Below are 15,746 nucleotides of genomic sequence, written 5' to 3'. Positions count from 1 at the left end.
TGCCTGTAGATACAACATGCTGCCTGTAGAATCAACATGCTGCCTGTAGATATAACTTGCTGGTTGTAGATACAACATGTTGCCTGTAGATACAAAATCTGCTACAACCTTCTACCTGTAGATATAACATGATACCTGTAGATATAGCATGATGCCTGTAGATGCAACATGCTGTCTGTAGATACAACATGCTACCTCCAGATACAAAATGCTGCCTGCAGATAGAACATGCTGACTGTAGATATAATATGCAGCCTGTAGATGCAACATGCTGCCTGTAGATAAAACATGCTGACTGTAGATACAACATGCTGACTGTAGATACAACATTCTGCCTGTATATACCACATTCTGCCTGTAGATACAACATGCTGCCTGTAGATAAAACATGCTGCTTGTAGATACAACATGCTGACTGTAGATACAACATGCTGCCTGTAGATCAAACATGCTGCCTGTAGATACAACATGCTGCCTGTAGATACAACATGCTGTCTGTAGATACAACATGCTGTCTGTAGATACAGCATGTTGCCTGTAGATACATGTTGCCTGTAGATAAAACAAGCTGCCTGTTGAATAACTTTTCAACCTCAGTAGTAGTTCTCAGTAGTAGTAGTTCTCAGTAGTAATTCTCAGTAGTAGTTCTCAGTAGTAGTTCTCAGTAGTAATTCTTCGTAGTTATTCTCAGTAGTAATTCTCAGTAGTAGTTCTCAGTAGTAGTTCTCAGTAGTAATTCTCAGCAGTAGTTCTCTGTAGTAGTTCTTAGTAGTAGTTCTCAGTAGTAGTAGTTCTCAGTAGTAATTCTCAGTAGTAGTTCTCAGTAGTAGTTCTCAGTAGTAGTTCTCAGTAATAATTCTTCGTAGTTTTTCTCAGTAGTAATTCTCAGTAGTAGTTCTCAGTAGTAGTTCTCAGTAGTAATTCTCAGTAGTAGTTCTCTGTAGTAGTTCTTAGTAGTAGTTCTCAGTAGTAGTAGTTCTCAGTAGTAATTCTCAGTAGTAGTTCTCAGTAGTAGTTCTCAGTAGTAGTTATCAGTAGTAGTTCTCAGTAGTAGTTCTCAGTGGTAGTTCTCAGTAGTAGTTCTCAATAGTAGATCTCAGTAGTAGTTCTCAGTAGTATTTTTTTGTGCAAAAGTGTTTTCTTTAGTATTCTCTCTGCTGCATTAAACAGACCAATCATGCTTATTACTGTTGTCTCCCAGAGGAATGGAGCCTTGTCTTGATCAATAAATAACCAACCAGACCTGTGTGTGTGTGTGTGTGTGTGTGTGTGTGTGTGTGTGTGTGTGTGTGTGTGTGTGTGTGTGTGTGTGTGTGTGTGTGTGTGTGTGTGTGTGTGTGTGTGTGTGTGTGTGTGTGTGTGTGTGTGTGTGTGTGTGTGTGTGTGTACTCTATGTGGGTGTGTGTGACGGAGAGAATGAGAGAAAGAGGTCTTGGAGAGACACTATGGTTCTTGTTGGTAGTATTTAAACTTGATTGGCAGATGATGTGTGTGTGTGTACATGCGTGCATGTGCGTCTTTGGAGCAAGTAAGTGAATTCTGGTTTGGTCAGCAGAATAGTGGGCTCTAAGGCCTTATCAATTCTCCTTTAATACTATCACAGCATCTGCCAATCAAACTAACACACACACACACACACACACACACACACACACACACACACACACACACACACACACACACACACACACACACACACACACACACACACACACACACACACACACACACACACACACACACACACACACACACACACACACAGTGCATAACAATGTGAGGTGGGGTATGGGCACAGGAACACATCTGCCAGCTCCTGAGCAGTGGGACTCTTACTGCTGCTCTACATAGCTGTCCTCCTGTTTAGGCGAGTCACACCCAACAACACTGTCAACAACATAACCGAGAGCGCAGGTGTGTGTGCATGTGAGAAATAGAGGCAGAACATCCATAGCTTTGATGTTTGATTATATAAGTGTTTGATTGTATTTGGCTGTCTATCTGTGTGTTTGGGTGTTTTGGTTGTGTGCGTTGGAGTGTGGTAATGTGGGACTAGGCATGTGGGTATGATAATACTGTCTATATAAATGTGTCTGACTCGGCATGTCACTTGTTGTATCTGCTTCATGTGGTTATGTCATTCATTTTAGTCTGCTCTTTACTTCATCCTGGTCCATAGGGTTGGGAGGTTCAGCCTGGTCCATAGGGTTGGGAGGTTCAGCCTGGTCCATAGGGTTGGGAGGTTCAGCCTGGTCCATAGGGTTGGGAGGTTCAGCCTGGTCCATAGGGTTGGGAGGTTCAGCCTGGTCCATAGGGTTGGGAGGTTCAGCCTGGTCCATAGGGTTGGGAGGTTCAGCCTGGTCCATAGGGTTGGGAGGTTCAGCCTGGTCCATAGGGTTGGGAGGTTCAGCCTGGTCCATAGGATTGGGAGGTTCAGCCTGGTCCATAGGGTTGGGAGGTTCAGCCTGGTCCATAGGGTTGGGAGGTTCAGCCTGGTCCATAGGGTTGGGAGGTTCAGCCTGGTCCATAGGGTTGGGAGGTTCAGCCTGGTCCATAGGATTGGGAGGTTCAGCCTGGTCCATAGGGTTGGGAGGTTCAGCCTGGTCCATAGGGTTGGGAGGTTCAGCCTGGTCCATAGGGTTGGGAGGTTCAGCCTGGTCCATAGGGTTGGGAGGTTCAGCCTGGTCCATAGGGTTGGGAGGTTCAACCTGGTCCATAGGATTGGGAGGTTCAGCCTGGTCCATAGGGTTGGGAGGTTCAACCTGGTCCATAGGGTTGGGAGGTTCAGCCTGGTCCATGGGGTTGGGAGGTTGGAGACATAGTTGCAAGCAAATCATAACCGACTCCAACACGTACCTCAAATCTGCTTACACCTACTAATGTAAAGCCGTAGGTTATCCGCCGGTCTATTAATGCTGATGAATCAGCAGACAATGCGAGGTCAGTGCACAGAGACTCTGTCTTTATTAATGTGACAACATAGAAGTAGGGAAAACAATACATGGGAAGATGGAATGGCGGCTCCTCCAAAATCGACTATAATTTCACGAAGAGTTCTTTGTTCCAAAAGCCTTGTTCTCTGTACAGTACCCAATTACATTACAGCCAAACAATAACAGGAACACTGATTGCTATTATTACAGTCCGATAATACATTAGCCACATTATCTTATGCTGGTGCTGCATCCAGCCTAATGAAACACAACCTAGACCAATGAAGAGTGAGACTCACTGCCCATCTCCAGCTGATGTTCCAATAGAAATTGGTGCTTGGTGTCCATAAGGTTGCAGGTTTAAATCCCCGGTGGGCATTCAGCATATGGACCCCAGAACAGGGCACTTAACCTGAGTGCTTTGTGTTAGCCATTCAGCTGTGAAAGAGGAGAAATGAAGTGGTGAATGAGTGATGTGCGATGTGATGTGATATGTGATGTGAGATGTGAGGAGGAGTAGAGGAGCTGCTGTGTGGATTAAAGGCCTGCTGCTCTGGAGAAAAGATGACTGTCAGATGGATCCTTTTGACATGGATCTGAAGGGGCTTTAAAATGATCTTCCTTTGCTCGTTTTCTCTCTCACTCTCCTTCTTGTGCCGCTCGTTTTCTCCTTCTTTTGAACTGTTCTTTAGAGGAGATATCATTCTAGACACACACAGACATTGAGACAAACACGTACATACATACACACACCCACACACATGCACAAATACTGGGCGTTCCTTTCCAAGGTGACCTCCGTATTACAATTAAGGCTAATAATAATGAAATGACTGTATCAGACAGCAACCCTTCCCCTCCCTCCTACTGTCTCTCCTTTTTATTCAATTTTATTTTCTTCTCTTTTTATACCTGTGCTTCCTTTCTTTCATCTCTCTCTCTCCGCCAGACGGTCAGTCCTCCCTAGTCCTGGATCCAGAGCTCTCTGTCTCCGCCCCGGCCCCAGAGGACTCCCCCACACACCTAGGCACCATGACCCAGGAGGGGCAGGGACACCCCCAGACTGAACCTCCTATATCCACAGACAGCCAAGGGGAGATGCCAGCCCACCCTGCAGAGAAGCCAGCCACAAACCAAGGGCTGGAGGGGCAACGTCTGGAGATGGAGGGGATAGAGGGGACTAATGAGAAGGAAGGGGAAGAAAGTGTTACGGTACAAAGGGAAATACACAGAGAAAGAGAAGGTGAGGAAAGTGGAAAGGGAGAGGGTGATGAGGTAGATGAGGGAGTGGAACAAGTGATGCAGGGAGAAGGAGAGGTGCATGAAGAGAGAGAGAGTATGGCAGAGACAAGTGATGAAGAAGATGGAGTGGGGGATGAGAGGATAGATGCAGGGGATGGTCAGCCAGACAGAGAGCTAGAGAGAGAGGAGGAGAGGGAAGAAAGGGAGGAGGAGGTGGAGAAAGAGGGGGATAACATGAACACAGAGGCCACAGAGGAGTCAGAACCAGCCTGCGAGCCCGGCTGTGAGGAGGAAGAGGAGGAGGAGGGTGAGGAGGAGTTACCTCCACCACCACCACCTGAGGATCAGGAAGAAGACCAGGACCAGGACCAGGACTTACCAGACCCACCACGGTCTCTGGACATAGTCAGGTCAGTACAACAGACATGAGCAGTCCTTGACTAGTGTGGTCATGAGTGAATGTATAGGTCGGATCATTTATAGAACATCCTTCAACAGACTGAGATGAGTGTGTTAATGTGGAGGGCGAGTGTGTAGCTATTTAATTAAACGTTTTATTCCGATGATACTCTATGTTTCCATACAGGCTGGACAATGGGATAGGACCTGAGAATGGAATCAAAGGGCATGAAGAGGAGGATGATGAAGATGATGAAGATGAAAGAGAAGGAGGCGGCTTAGTGGAGGTCATCCATGAACACCTGGACACGTTCAGCTCCACCTTCGAGTGTTCCGTAGAGCTGGCGGACACAGAGGTGGAGGAAGAGGAGGAGGAGGAAGGGGAGGGAAGGGAGAACCAGGACAGCTTCAGCTCTGTGTTTGAACGCATCGTGGAGCATGTTGTCGCCATAGAGGGGGAGGAAGAGGAAGATGAGGAAGACGGGGAGGGAGAGAGAGAGAAGAGCGGGATGGACAACAAGGACGGCTTCAGCTCAACGTTTGAGCGTATTGTTGAGTCTGCGCTTCTTCGTGGGGGGACGTGCTACAGTAGTCTAGACTCCCTGGATGTTCTGTCACTCACAGACGAGACAGACAGCTGTGTCAGCTTCGAGGCTCCGCTCACCCCCCTCATCCAGCAGAGGTCCTTTCTCCAGAGTCCTGAGCCTCTGGAGCTGGAACTAGCCACTGTAATGGAGCAGGAGGGAAGCGAGGCTGGACCCGAGGCCCAGCGAGGAGAGCCTGAGCCTGGGGAGAGTGTTGCAGGCCGTGAGCTTGGATCTGGAGGAAGCCCACTGCGGACCACCATCACCGGGACCAGGTCGGAGTTTGTCCTGAGCCAGCCTGGCCGATGGGCCATCCCAAATGGGTTTCACATGAACACCCAGGGGGGAGCGGAGGGTTCTGGAGCCATACCCAACTCTATGAGGTCAGATGGCAAGGCAGGGGCAAAGGGGTGGGGAATTATGGTGGGTTGAGTGAGTTAGAGTTAGATCAATGGCTACGGTTAGAGTTGAGCCGGGGTGTGGACTTGAAGCTAGGGTTAGGTTTAGGGTTACAGTTAGGGTTATGACTAGGGTTAGGAATATGTTGAGTGGGTCAGTAGTAGGTTGTGACAGGTTGTGGCTGGTTGGCTATCAATTTAAGCAGGGTTGATTTAGGTGAATCAAAGTGCAGTACTCAGATATCATTCAAGAAAAGTCTCTGGCCTATCCACTACTAAAGCATGTCTAGTAAAGCTCACATCCAGCAGGGGGCATGAGTGAGATGGCCAGGCCGGCTGAGGTTCATTAGCAGGGGGATCTGGTCTGGTTGGTCTGGCTGGGTGTCTCAGGGGAGAGTCCGGTTCATACTGCCCCCCTCCCACTGGCTGTGTCTGGCTGTGCTTGTGCTACAGGTCCAAGGCTGCAGGTGATGGGGGTCTATGCTATGGATAGTTTAGTTAATGCTGAGAATATGAACAGCACATTCAACCGACACAAAATACTGAATGTAATCAATTCCTAGAGCAAGGGTGGGCAATTCCAGTCCTCGAGGGCCTGATTGGTGTCACAGTTTTGCCCCAGCCCCATCTAACACACCTGACTCCAATAATCACCTAATCTTGATCTTCAGTTTAGAATGCAATTTGATTCATCAGCTGTGTTTGCTAGGGATGGAGAAAAAACGTCAACCAGGTCCATTATCACATAGCTATGTTCTCCCATATAAGCGTGGTAATGTGAAACACATGGAAACATGAGACCCGGATATAGGTCAGGAGCCATTCTACTATCCCAACAGGACCACAGTCTCTGGGTCTAATGTCGTGTCAGATTGTCAGAGATCACTGCTGGGATAATGTTCTGCTGATCACTTGGTGTTCCACTTCTGAATCAGTGCAGGATACAGGATATCATGGAGCTAAGTGCCTCCTTTTGGAATGTGTGACACACAGAATTCTAAAGGCTGTGTGGTGAATTCTAGAACTGATGGCATTAGAGATCATTCTGAATTCCAGGATGGATTCCAGAATGAGTGAAGCTGGCATGTGTTCCAACTCCAAAATACATTAGCTCTTCTCTGCACTAGGGATTTATACATGCTCAGTACATTTCCAATAGTTCTGATAGATGGCAGCTCTCTCTCTCTCTCTCTCTCTCTCTGTATTTCTGCAGATGTTATCGTTTAAGCGAGAGCCTGCTTCCTGCCCGTCAGCCACTGGCTGAATAAGACATTGTTTTGGCGGTGACATCATCGTCTTTGGCCTTCCTCTGCCCAGCGGGAGAGAGGGGAGAACACATGCTTCTAGATCATGCCAGACTTACCAGCCACTTTTCAATCTGGAGTGGATACAGGTGTAGGGAAGTCAATTTGAGCGTAATGCATGAAAAAAAAATGCTTTGTAGATTAAGTTCTTATCATATTTGGAGTCTCACTCTGTGCTCATGCAGCTCTCTTTGAGGATGGGTAGAGTAGCAGGAATTGTCTCTTTGTTTGCATCGTTCTGTCAAACAGAGGATGATGCACAACGTTTGTTCTCTTTTACAGTCAGATCTCTTCTCTGGTGCTCCCTCTCTCTTTCTCCCTCCCATGTCCCATCCCATCTTCTCTCTCTTGTCTCTACCCCTCCTTTTCCTCCTCTCACTTCTTCCCTTCCCTCCCTCTCCCCCTAATTTTCTATACTTCTCCTTTTATCCTTAACTTCTGCCCTTCCTTCCCTCCCTCTCTGTTTCCCACCTCTCCCAAACCCAGCTGGTAGCCACAATGCTAACATCATTACTGAGAATATTGTGGGTAACTAGTCTTTATCTCAGCAGGAACCAGCAGCCGCAAAAAGGAAGAGAGGAAGAGCACTCATCAACCCAGTCAGTCAGCCACCCAGTCAGTCAGCCAGTCAGTCAGTCAGTCAGTCAGTCAGCCACCCAGTCAGTCAGTCAGACAGTCAGTCAGTCAGACAGTCAGTCAGTCAGCTAGTCAGTCAGTCAGTCAGTCAGTCAGCCACCCAGTCAGTCAGTCAGTCAGTCAGCCACCCAGTCAGTCAGTCAGTCAGACAGTCAGTCAGTCAGACAGTCAGCCAGTCAGTCAGTCAGTCAGTCAGTCAGCCACCCAGTCAGTCAGTCAGACAGTCAGTCAGTCAGCTAGTCAGTCAGTCAGTCAGTCAGTCAGCCACCCAGTCAGTCAGTCAGTCAGTCAGCCACCCAGTCAGTCAGTCAGTCAGACAGTCAGTCAGTCAGACAGTCAGCCAGTCAGTCAGTCAGTCAGTCAGTCAGCCACCCAGTCAGTCAGTCAGACAGTCAGTCAGTCAGACAGTCAGTCAGTCAGTCAGTCAGACAGTCAGTCAGTCAGTCAGTCAGTCAGCCACTCAGTCAGTCAGTCAGTCAGTCAGCCACTCAGTCAGCCAGCCAGTCAGTCAGTCAGTCAGCCACTCAGTCAGTCAGTCAGTCAGTCAGCCACCCAGTCAGTCAGCCAGTCAGCCAGTCAGTCAGCCAGTCAGTCAGTCAGCCAGTCAGTCAGTCAGTCAGTCAGTCAGTCAGTCAGTCAACCAGTCAGCCAGTTAGTCAGTCAGCCAGCCAGTTAGTCAGTCAGTCAGTCAGTCAGTTAGTAAGCTAGTCGGTCAGCCAGTCAGTCAGTTAGTAAGCTACTCGGTCAGTCAGTCAGTCAGTTAGTCAGTCAGCCAGCCAGTTAGTCAGTCAGTCAGTCAGTTAGTAAGCTACTCAGTCAGTCAGTCAGTCAGTGGGTCTGGTTCCTTGTTACAGAAAGCCTATCAGTCAATCTCCATGAGAACATTGAATTGGTTCTGGTTCTCTCTCTACAGCAGTGGGCCAGTATAGTTGAAGCTTAGCTATAATCCATATAGATAGCTATATGGCTGTACTAAAGCCACATGAATAGGAGACCACCGACCTGAAATCCCCAGCCACTCTCAATATGAACATGAGGACACACATGTGGTCCTAGTATTACAGCTTAGAAAGCCAGCTGGTGCTACCTAGCTAGATCTGTTTCTGAATAGCTTTACGGTAGGTATCCAGATCATTGCTGGCTGAATGATGTTTCTGTCAGAGAGAGATGCTAGGCAGGTGATGGAGTTGGAGACGGTATTGTGCCCATTGATCATGATGTAAGATTGGGAGTGCGTCCCAAATGGCACCCTATTCCCTTTATAGTGGACTACTTTTGACCACAGTCCTATGGACCCTGGTCAAAAATAGTGCACTATAAAGGGAATAGTGTACCATTTGGGACAGCCTGGGCCTCTCTCCCCTGTGAGCAGGATACAGTGATGTGAGGCTGTAAACAGACAAGATGAAAGTCACAACCTCTATATCAGAGGAGCTGCTCCTCATTGAAGATTACTCTGCTTCATGTAATATGTGCTGCACAGACACACAGAGAGACGCAAGGATGCAAACACACACACACACACACACACACACACACACACACACACACACACACACACACACACACACACACACACACACACACACACACACACACACACACACACACACACACACACTAACATACACACAGACAGATGCACACACACACACACACACACACAAACACCAGAGAGACAGGCCCTGTCCTTGTGGGTGTCACTCTAAAGTAATAAAGCTCTTGGGAGAGTTCTTCTCTTTGCTGCTGAAATTCTCTTTAGATAATCCACTCATGTTCCAGCAGCAATATGCCATGAACACACACACACGCACACGCACACACATACATACACACCTTTTTTAGATTTAGTCTAGTCTTAGTCATTTTGACTAAGATATCATTGTCACATTTTTGTCATTTGAATAATGATGTAGTCTAGTTATTGTCAAAATTACAAAAACAGTGGGCCATTTTGATTTGATTTTTTAGGATCCCCATTAGCCAATGCCATGGCAACAGCTGGTCTTACTGGGGTCCTACACACAACAAAAAATACATTACAGACAAAAGACTTTACAATTTACATACATTTAAAAACATTCACATGTAGTGTGTGTGTGTGTGTGTGTGTGCTTCTAGCAGTTATATACAGTACAGTACATACACACAAGGAGGTCACATGGGGGAGAGGCGTTGTGCCGTGATGTGGTTTTTGTATTTTGTATTTGTTTTTTGGAGTTCCATGCACTCACGGCTCTGTATAATACTGTATGTTTTCTTGAATTTGTTCTGGACCTGGGGACTGTGAAAAGACCCCTGGTGGCATGTCTGGTGGGGTAAGTGTGTGTGTCAGTGATGTGTGTAAGTTGACTATGCAAACAATTTGGAATTTCCAACACATTAATGTTTCTTTTAAAAACAAGAAGTGAAGCAGTCAGTCTTTCCTCAACTCTTAGCCAAGAGAGACTGGCTTACATGTTATTCATATTATCCCTCTGATTACAATGAAGAGCAAGACCTGCTGCTCTGTTCTGGGCCAGCTGCAGCTTCACTAGGTCTTTCTTTGCAGCACTTGACCATCTGACTGGACAATAATCAAGATAAGATCAAACTAGAGCCCGCAGGACTTGCTTTGTGGTGTCAAAAAAGCAGAGCATCTATTTAATATGGACAGACCTCTCCCCATCTTTACAACCCCTTAATATATGTTTTGACCATGACAGTTTACAATCTAAGGTAACACCAAGTATTTTAGTCTCCTCAACTTGTTCAACAGCCACACTATTCATTATCAGATTCAGTTGAGGTCTAGAACTTAGGGAATGATTTGTACTAAATACAATGCTCTTAGTTTTAGTGATGTTCAGGACCAGTTTATTACTGGCCACCCGTTCCAAAACAGACTGCAACTCTTTGTTAAGGGTTTCAGTGACTTCAAATTAGTGAAGTGCACCGTCTGGATGCTCTTTAATCACATCAGACCAACAAATATTGTTTACATCATTCACATAAGAGTCACAGCAAAATATTTTGTATGATCTCTTATACACTATTTTAGGCCCAGCTTTTGGATCTTTGGCTTTCCTGGATATAGCCACTATGATCACTTTATCCAATGGGTATGGATAGAGCATTAGAACAACGTTCTACAGTATTAGTAAAAATGTTATCAATACATGTGGATGATCTTGTTCCTGTAGAGTTTGTAAACAACCTGGTAGGTTGATTAATAACCTAAACCAGATTACAGGCACTGCTTACAGTGAGAAGCTTCCTCTTGAGCAGACAGCTTGATGAAAACCAGTCAATATTCAGGTCCTCAAGAAAGTAGACCTCTCTGTTTACATCACATACACTATCAAGCACTTCACACATATTATTTAGATATTGACGATTAGCACTTTGTGACCTATAAAAAACACCGCAAAAGAAAAGGCTTTGGATGTGCCAGGTGAACCTGCAACCACATGTAACGGCTGTTGGAAGGAGAGGACCAAGGTGCAGCGTGGTACGTGTTCATATTATTTATTGAACACTGAAATAACAAAAATAACAAAGAGAACGACCGAAATAGTTCTGGCTGGTGCAGACACAAAACAGAAAACAACTACCCACAAAACACAGGTGGGATGAGGCTACCTAAGTATGGTTCTCAATCAGAGACAACGATAGAAAGCTGCCTCTGATTGAGAACCACACTCGGCCAAACACATAGAAATATAAAACATAGAACAAAAACATAGAATGCCCACCCCAACCAAACCAAAATAGAGACATAACAAAGGAACTAAGGTCAGGGCGTGACAATACCCCCCCCAAAGGTGCGGACTCCGGCCGTAAAACCTGAACCTATAGGGGAGGGTCTGGGTGGGCATTTCACCGCGGTGGCGGCTCTGGTGCGGGATGTAGACCCCACTCCTCCTCTGGCTTGGCCCACTTAGGTGGCGCCTCTAGAGCGAGGATCCTCGCCACCGACCCCGTACTGGGGACCCTCGCAGCGGGCCCCGGACAGGAGGGCAACTCTGGCATCTCCGGACAGGAGGGCGACTCTGGCAGCTCCGGACAGGAGGGCGACTCTGGCAGCTCCGGACAGGAGGGCGTCGCTGGAGGGTCCGGACTGGAGGACGACTCTGGAGGGAGGAGACGCAGAGACCTACAGGAGGCCTGGTGCGTAGAGGAGGCACCGGATAAACCGGGCTGTGGGGGAGCACTGGAGCTCTGGTGCTTAGCCTTGGCACCACTCCTCCAGGCTGAATGCCCACTTTAGCCCGGCCACTCCAGAGTGCAGGCACAGGTCGAACCGGGCTGTGGGGGAGCACTGGAGATCTGGTGCTTACCGCTAGCACCTCTCCATTAGGCTCAATGCCCACTTTCGCCCATAGGATGAACAGCACCCTCCCAGCGCCCCGGAAACACAGTACGCAGAGCCGGCGCAGGATACCCTGGGCCAAAACGGTGCACCCGAGACCAAACACGCTGAGCTGCGACAATCCGCCCTGGCTGGATGCCCACCCTCGCATGGCACTTGCGGGGGGCTGGCCTATAGCGCTCCGGGCTATGAGCGCGCACTGGCGACACCGTGCGCTTCACCGCATAACACGGTGCCTGACCAGTACCACGCTGCGTCCGGTAAGCACGGGGAGTTGGCTCAGGTCTATCGCCTGACTCCACCAATGTCCCCGTGTGCCCCCTCCAAAAACAATTTGGGGGCTGCCTCTCGTGCCTGCTGCGCCTCTCCACTTTTGCCGCCTCCAGTTCTGCTTTCGGGCGGCGATATTCCCCAGCCTGTCTCCAGGGTCCCTTACCGTCCAATATCTCCTCCCAAGTCCAGGAGTCCTGAACCCTCTGCTCCTCGTTACCACGCTGCTTGGTCCGTTGGTGGTGGGTAGTTCTGTAACGTTCGTTGTCTGAAGATGAGGAATCATCGGACCAAAATGCAGCGTGGTATGTGTTCATGTTAATTATTTAAAACAGAACACTAAACAAAAATAACAAAGAGAATGAAACGAAACAGTCCTGCCTGGTAAGACACAAAGACAGAAAACAACTACCCACAAAACACAGGTGGGAAAAGGGTACCTAAGTATGGTTCTCAATCAGAGACAACGAAGATAGCTGCCTCTGATTGAAAACCACACCCGGCCAAACACACAGAAATAGAAAACATAGAACACAAAACATAGAATGCCCACCCCAACTCACGCTCTGACCAAACCAAAATAGAGACATAAAAAAGGAACTAAAGTCAGGAACTAAAGTCATGCTAACTTTAAGCATCAGCTGTCAGAGCAGCTTACCGATCACTGTACCTGTACACAGCCTGTCACGCCCTGACCAGAGTTTGCTTTGTATGTTTTATGTTTTGGTTGGTCAGGGTGTGATCTGTGTGGGCATTCTATGTTGTATGTCTGGTTTGTATATTTCTATGTGTTTGGCCTGATATGGTTCTCAATCAGAGACAGGTGTTTTGCGTTGTCTCTGATTGGGAACCATATTTTGGTAGCCTGTTTTGTATTGTGGGTTGTGGGTTATTGTCTATGTTATGTTGCATGTTACCACATTGTTTATATAGCGGTCACGTTCGTCTTATTCGTTTTGTTTTGTAAGTTTGTTTAAGTGTTCTTCATTAAATATTGAAGAATGTATTAAAACCACGCTGCGCTTTGGTCCGCTTCTTACGACGATCGTGACAGAATCACCCACCAAAATAGGACCAAGCAGCGTGGTAACGGGCAGGAGCAGGAGAGGCAGCGATGTCAGGATTTCTGGACATGGGGGCAGAATCTGGACTATACAACTTGGGAAGAGATAGACAGGTGGGCGGTCGACCCAGGGAGAGTGCCGGAGTCCGCCTGGGATTTGCTGGAGTGCGAGGAGGGTTACAGGAGAATGGAGTTGGGGAAACGAGCACGGCGGCGCGGTAGGAAGCCCGAGAGGCAGCCCCAAAAATGTCTTGGGGGGGAGCACACGGGGAGTGTGGCGAAGCCAGGTAAGAGACCTGCGACAACTCCCCGTGCTTACTATGGAGAGAGAGAGCGTCGTACTGGCCAGGCACCGTGTTATGCGGTAGAACGCACGGTGTCTCCAGTACACGTGCTTAGCCCGGTGCGCTACATCCCAGCTTCCCGCATCTGCCGAGCTAGGGTGAGGATCCAGCCAGGGAAGATGGTGCCAGCCCTGCTCTCCAGACAGCCAGTGGGTCTCCTCGGGCCAGGATATCCTGCGCCGGCGTTGCGCACTGTGTCTCCCGTATGTCTGCACAGTCCAATGCGTCCTGTGCCTGCGCCCCGCACGTGCCGAGCTAGAGTTACCATCCAGCCAGGACGGGTTGTGCAGGCCATTAGTTCCAGACCTCCAGTGCGTCTTCACGGTCCGGTCTATCCAGTACCACCAGTGCCAACACCACGCACCAGGCTTACTGTGCGTATCCAGGGTCCAGTATGCCCTGTTCCTGCTCCCCGCACTTGCCCAGTGGTGCGTGTTCCCAGACCATTTTTTTATTGCCCAGCTCCCTACTCTTCTACATTTGCACACACTGTATACATAGGTTTTTATTTTTTTATTTTCTTTTGTGTTGTTGACTGTACGCTTGCTTATGTGTAACTCTGTGTTGTTGATTTTGTCGCACTGCTTTGCTTTATCTTGGCCAGGTTGCAGTTGTAAATGAGAACTTGTTCTCAACTGGCCTACCTGGTTAAATAAAGGTGAAATAAAATTTAACCAGGCAAAGGGTAGCTAACTAGAATGCAGGTGACTGGTTAGCTACAGGGAAGCAAAAAATAGAGTAGTCTGTGCGAAGTGTATAATCGGAGCCAGAGCAGAGCCTGTCTGCCCACACTCATCACTTGCTCCCCCTCAGCTCACCAGCTGATGTAGGCTGGGTGTGGCGCGTCCTTCCTACTGCTGAACAGAACTGTGCTGCGCATCTGTGCTGCTAATATTATTATTTTTTTACATTTATTTATCCGTTATTTTACCAGGTAGGTTGACTGAGAACACGTTCTCATTTACAGCAACGACCTGGGGAATAGTTACAGGGGATTAGTAATCTGGGGATTATTAGGTGACCGTGATGGTTTGAGGGCCAGATTGGGAATTTAGCCAGGACACCGGGGTTAACACCCCTACTCTTACGACAAGTGCCATGGGATCTTTAATGACCTCAGAGAGTCAGGACACCCGTTCAACGTCCCATCCGAAAGACGGCACCCTACACAGGGCAGTGTCACTTTTTTTTTTTAGACCAGAGGAAAGAGTGCCTCCTACTGGCCCTCCAACACCAGGTGGTTAATGGTGGTTATGGTGGTTATCACTGAAAAGCTCTCAATCTCTCTAAAAACTATTGTCCAGTCCACTTAGTAGTCATCCCCCATCCACCATTCCCATCCACCATTCCCATCCACCGTCCACCATCCACCGTCCACCGTCCACCGTCCACCGTCCACCGTCCACCGTCCACCGTCCACCGTCCACCGTCCACCGTCCACCGTCCACCGTCCACCGTCCACCGTCCACCGTCCACCGTCCACCGTCCACCGTCCACCGTCCACCGTCCACCGTCCACCGTCCACCGTCCACCGTCCACCGTCCACCGTCCACCGTCCACCGTCCACCATCCACCATCCACCATCCCCATCCACAATGAAACCTACTAGATTGTAACAGCGCTCACTGTTGCCCCTAGTGGACAGTTTTCACGTCATCTCCCGATGTCCTCAGACATGGATGGACGTCGAATACTGACTTGTATCACGGGTGACCTGGCTGGCAGATACTTAAATCCCACCAAATAATTTCACTGGATTTATTTACATACATTTTTAGCTGCCTTTGTATTTTTTGCCATGTTATACGTACATCGACTGTATCACTCGATGCCATTGACTGAGAGGACATTTATTACGTATATTTTTCTCCAGACCCTACGTCATTGATCAACTAGAACAAAACAGTCGAAGACTATTGTATCCAATTGTTACTGTTCCTATGGTGTTCTTCTAGAGGTTGCAGGAGTGTATTTTACATTTGGAGTGAGAGCTCATAAATATGTCATAAACGTTCAACCCAGACTCCAAAATATTCCTTTTGGAGGTTGCGTTGCAATCGTTTGACGTCATGATTGAGTTCACGGGCCTATGATGCCTGCTAGAAAGGAATGCTGATGTCAGTGAAATGTTAGAATGTGATGGCCATTTGAGAAGTCAGATAGAGCTGGGGGGCTGAAACTCTGTGAGACCCGTCTGCCTTATATAAACATATTCTTCACTA

General features: G+C 48.0%; 1 protein-coding gene across 3 annotated transcripts in view; it reads left to right on the top strand.

Moving 5' to 3' along the window:
* The window catches only part of LOC129827529 (PH and SEC7 domain-containing protein 2-like), a 60,227-nt gene that overhangs the window by 13,702 nt on the left and 30,779 nt on the right, over positions 1 to 15,746 (top strand). For 2 of the 3 annotated variants that reach the window (XM_055888449.1, XM_055888451.1), the window contains exons 2-3: positions 3,883 to 4,585; positions 4,762 to 5,541. In XM_055888449.1, the coding sequence (XP_055744424.1) occupies positions 3,883 to 4,585; positions 4,762 to 5,541 (1,483 nt within the window). The remainder of the gene's footprint in view (positions 1 to 3,882; positions 4,586 to 4,761; positions 5,542 to 15,746) is intronic. The other variant, XM_055888450.1, reaches the window with a different exon arrangement.

The sequence above is a fragment of the Salvelinus fontinalis genome, chromosome 29 (genome assembly GCF_029448725.1).
Source record: "Salvelinus fontinalis isolate EN_2023a chromosome 29, ASM2944872v1, whole genome shotgun sequence".
In the NCBI taxonomy this organism is placed as follows: domain Eukaryota; kingdom Metazoa; phylum Chordata; class Actinopteri; order Salmoniformes; family Salmonidae; genus Salvelinus; species Salvelinus fontinalis.
This window is presented reverse-complemented; position numbering and strand designations above follow the sequence as displayed.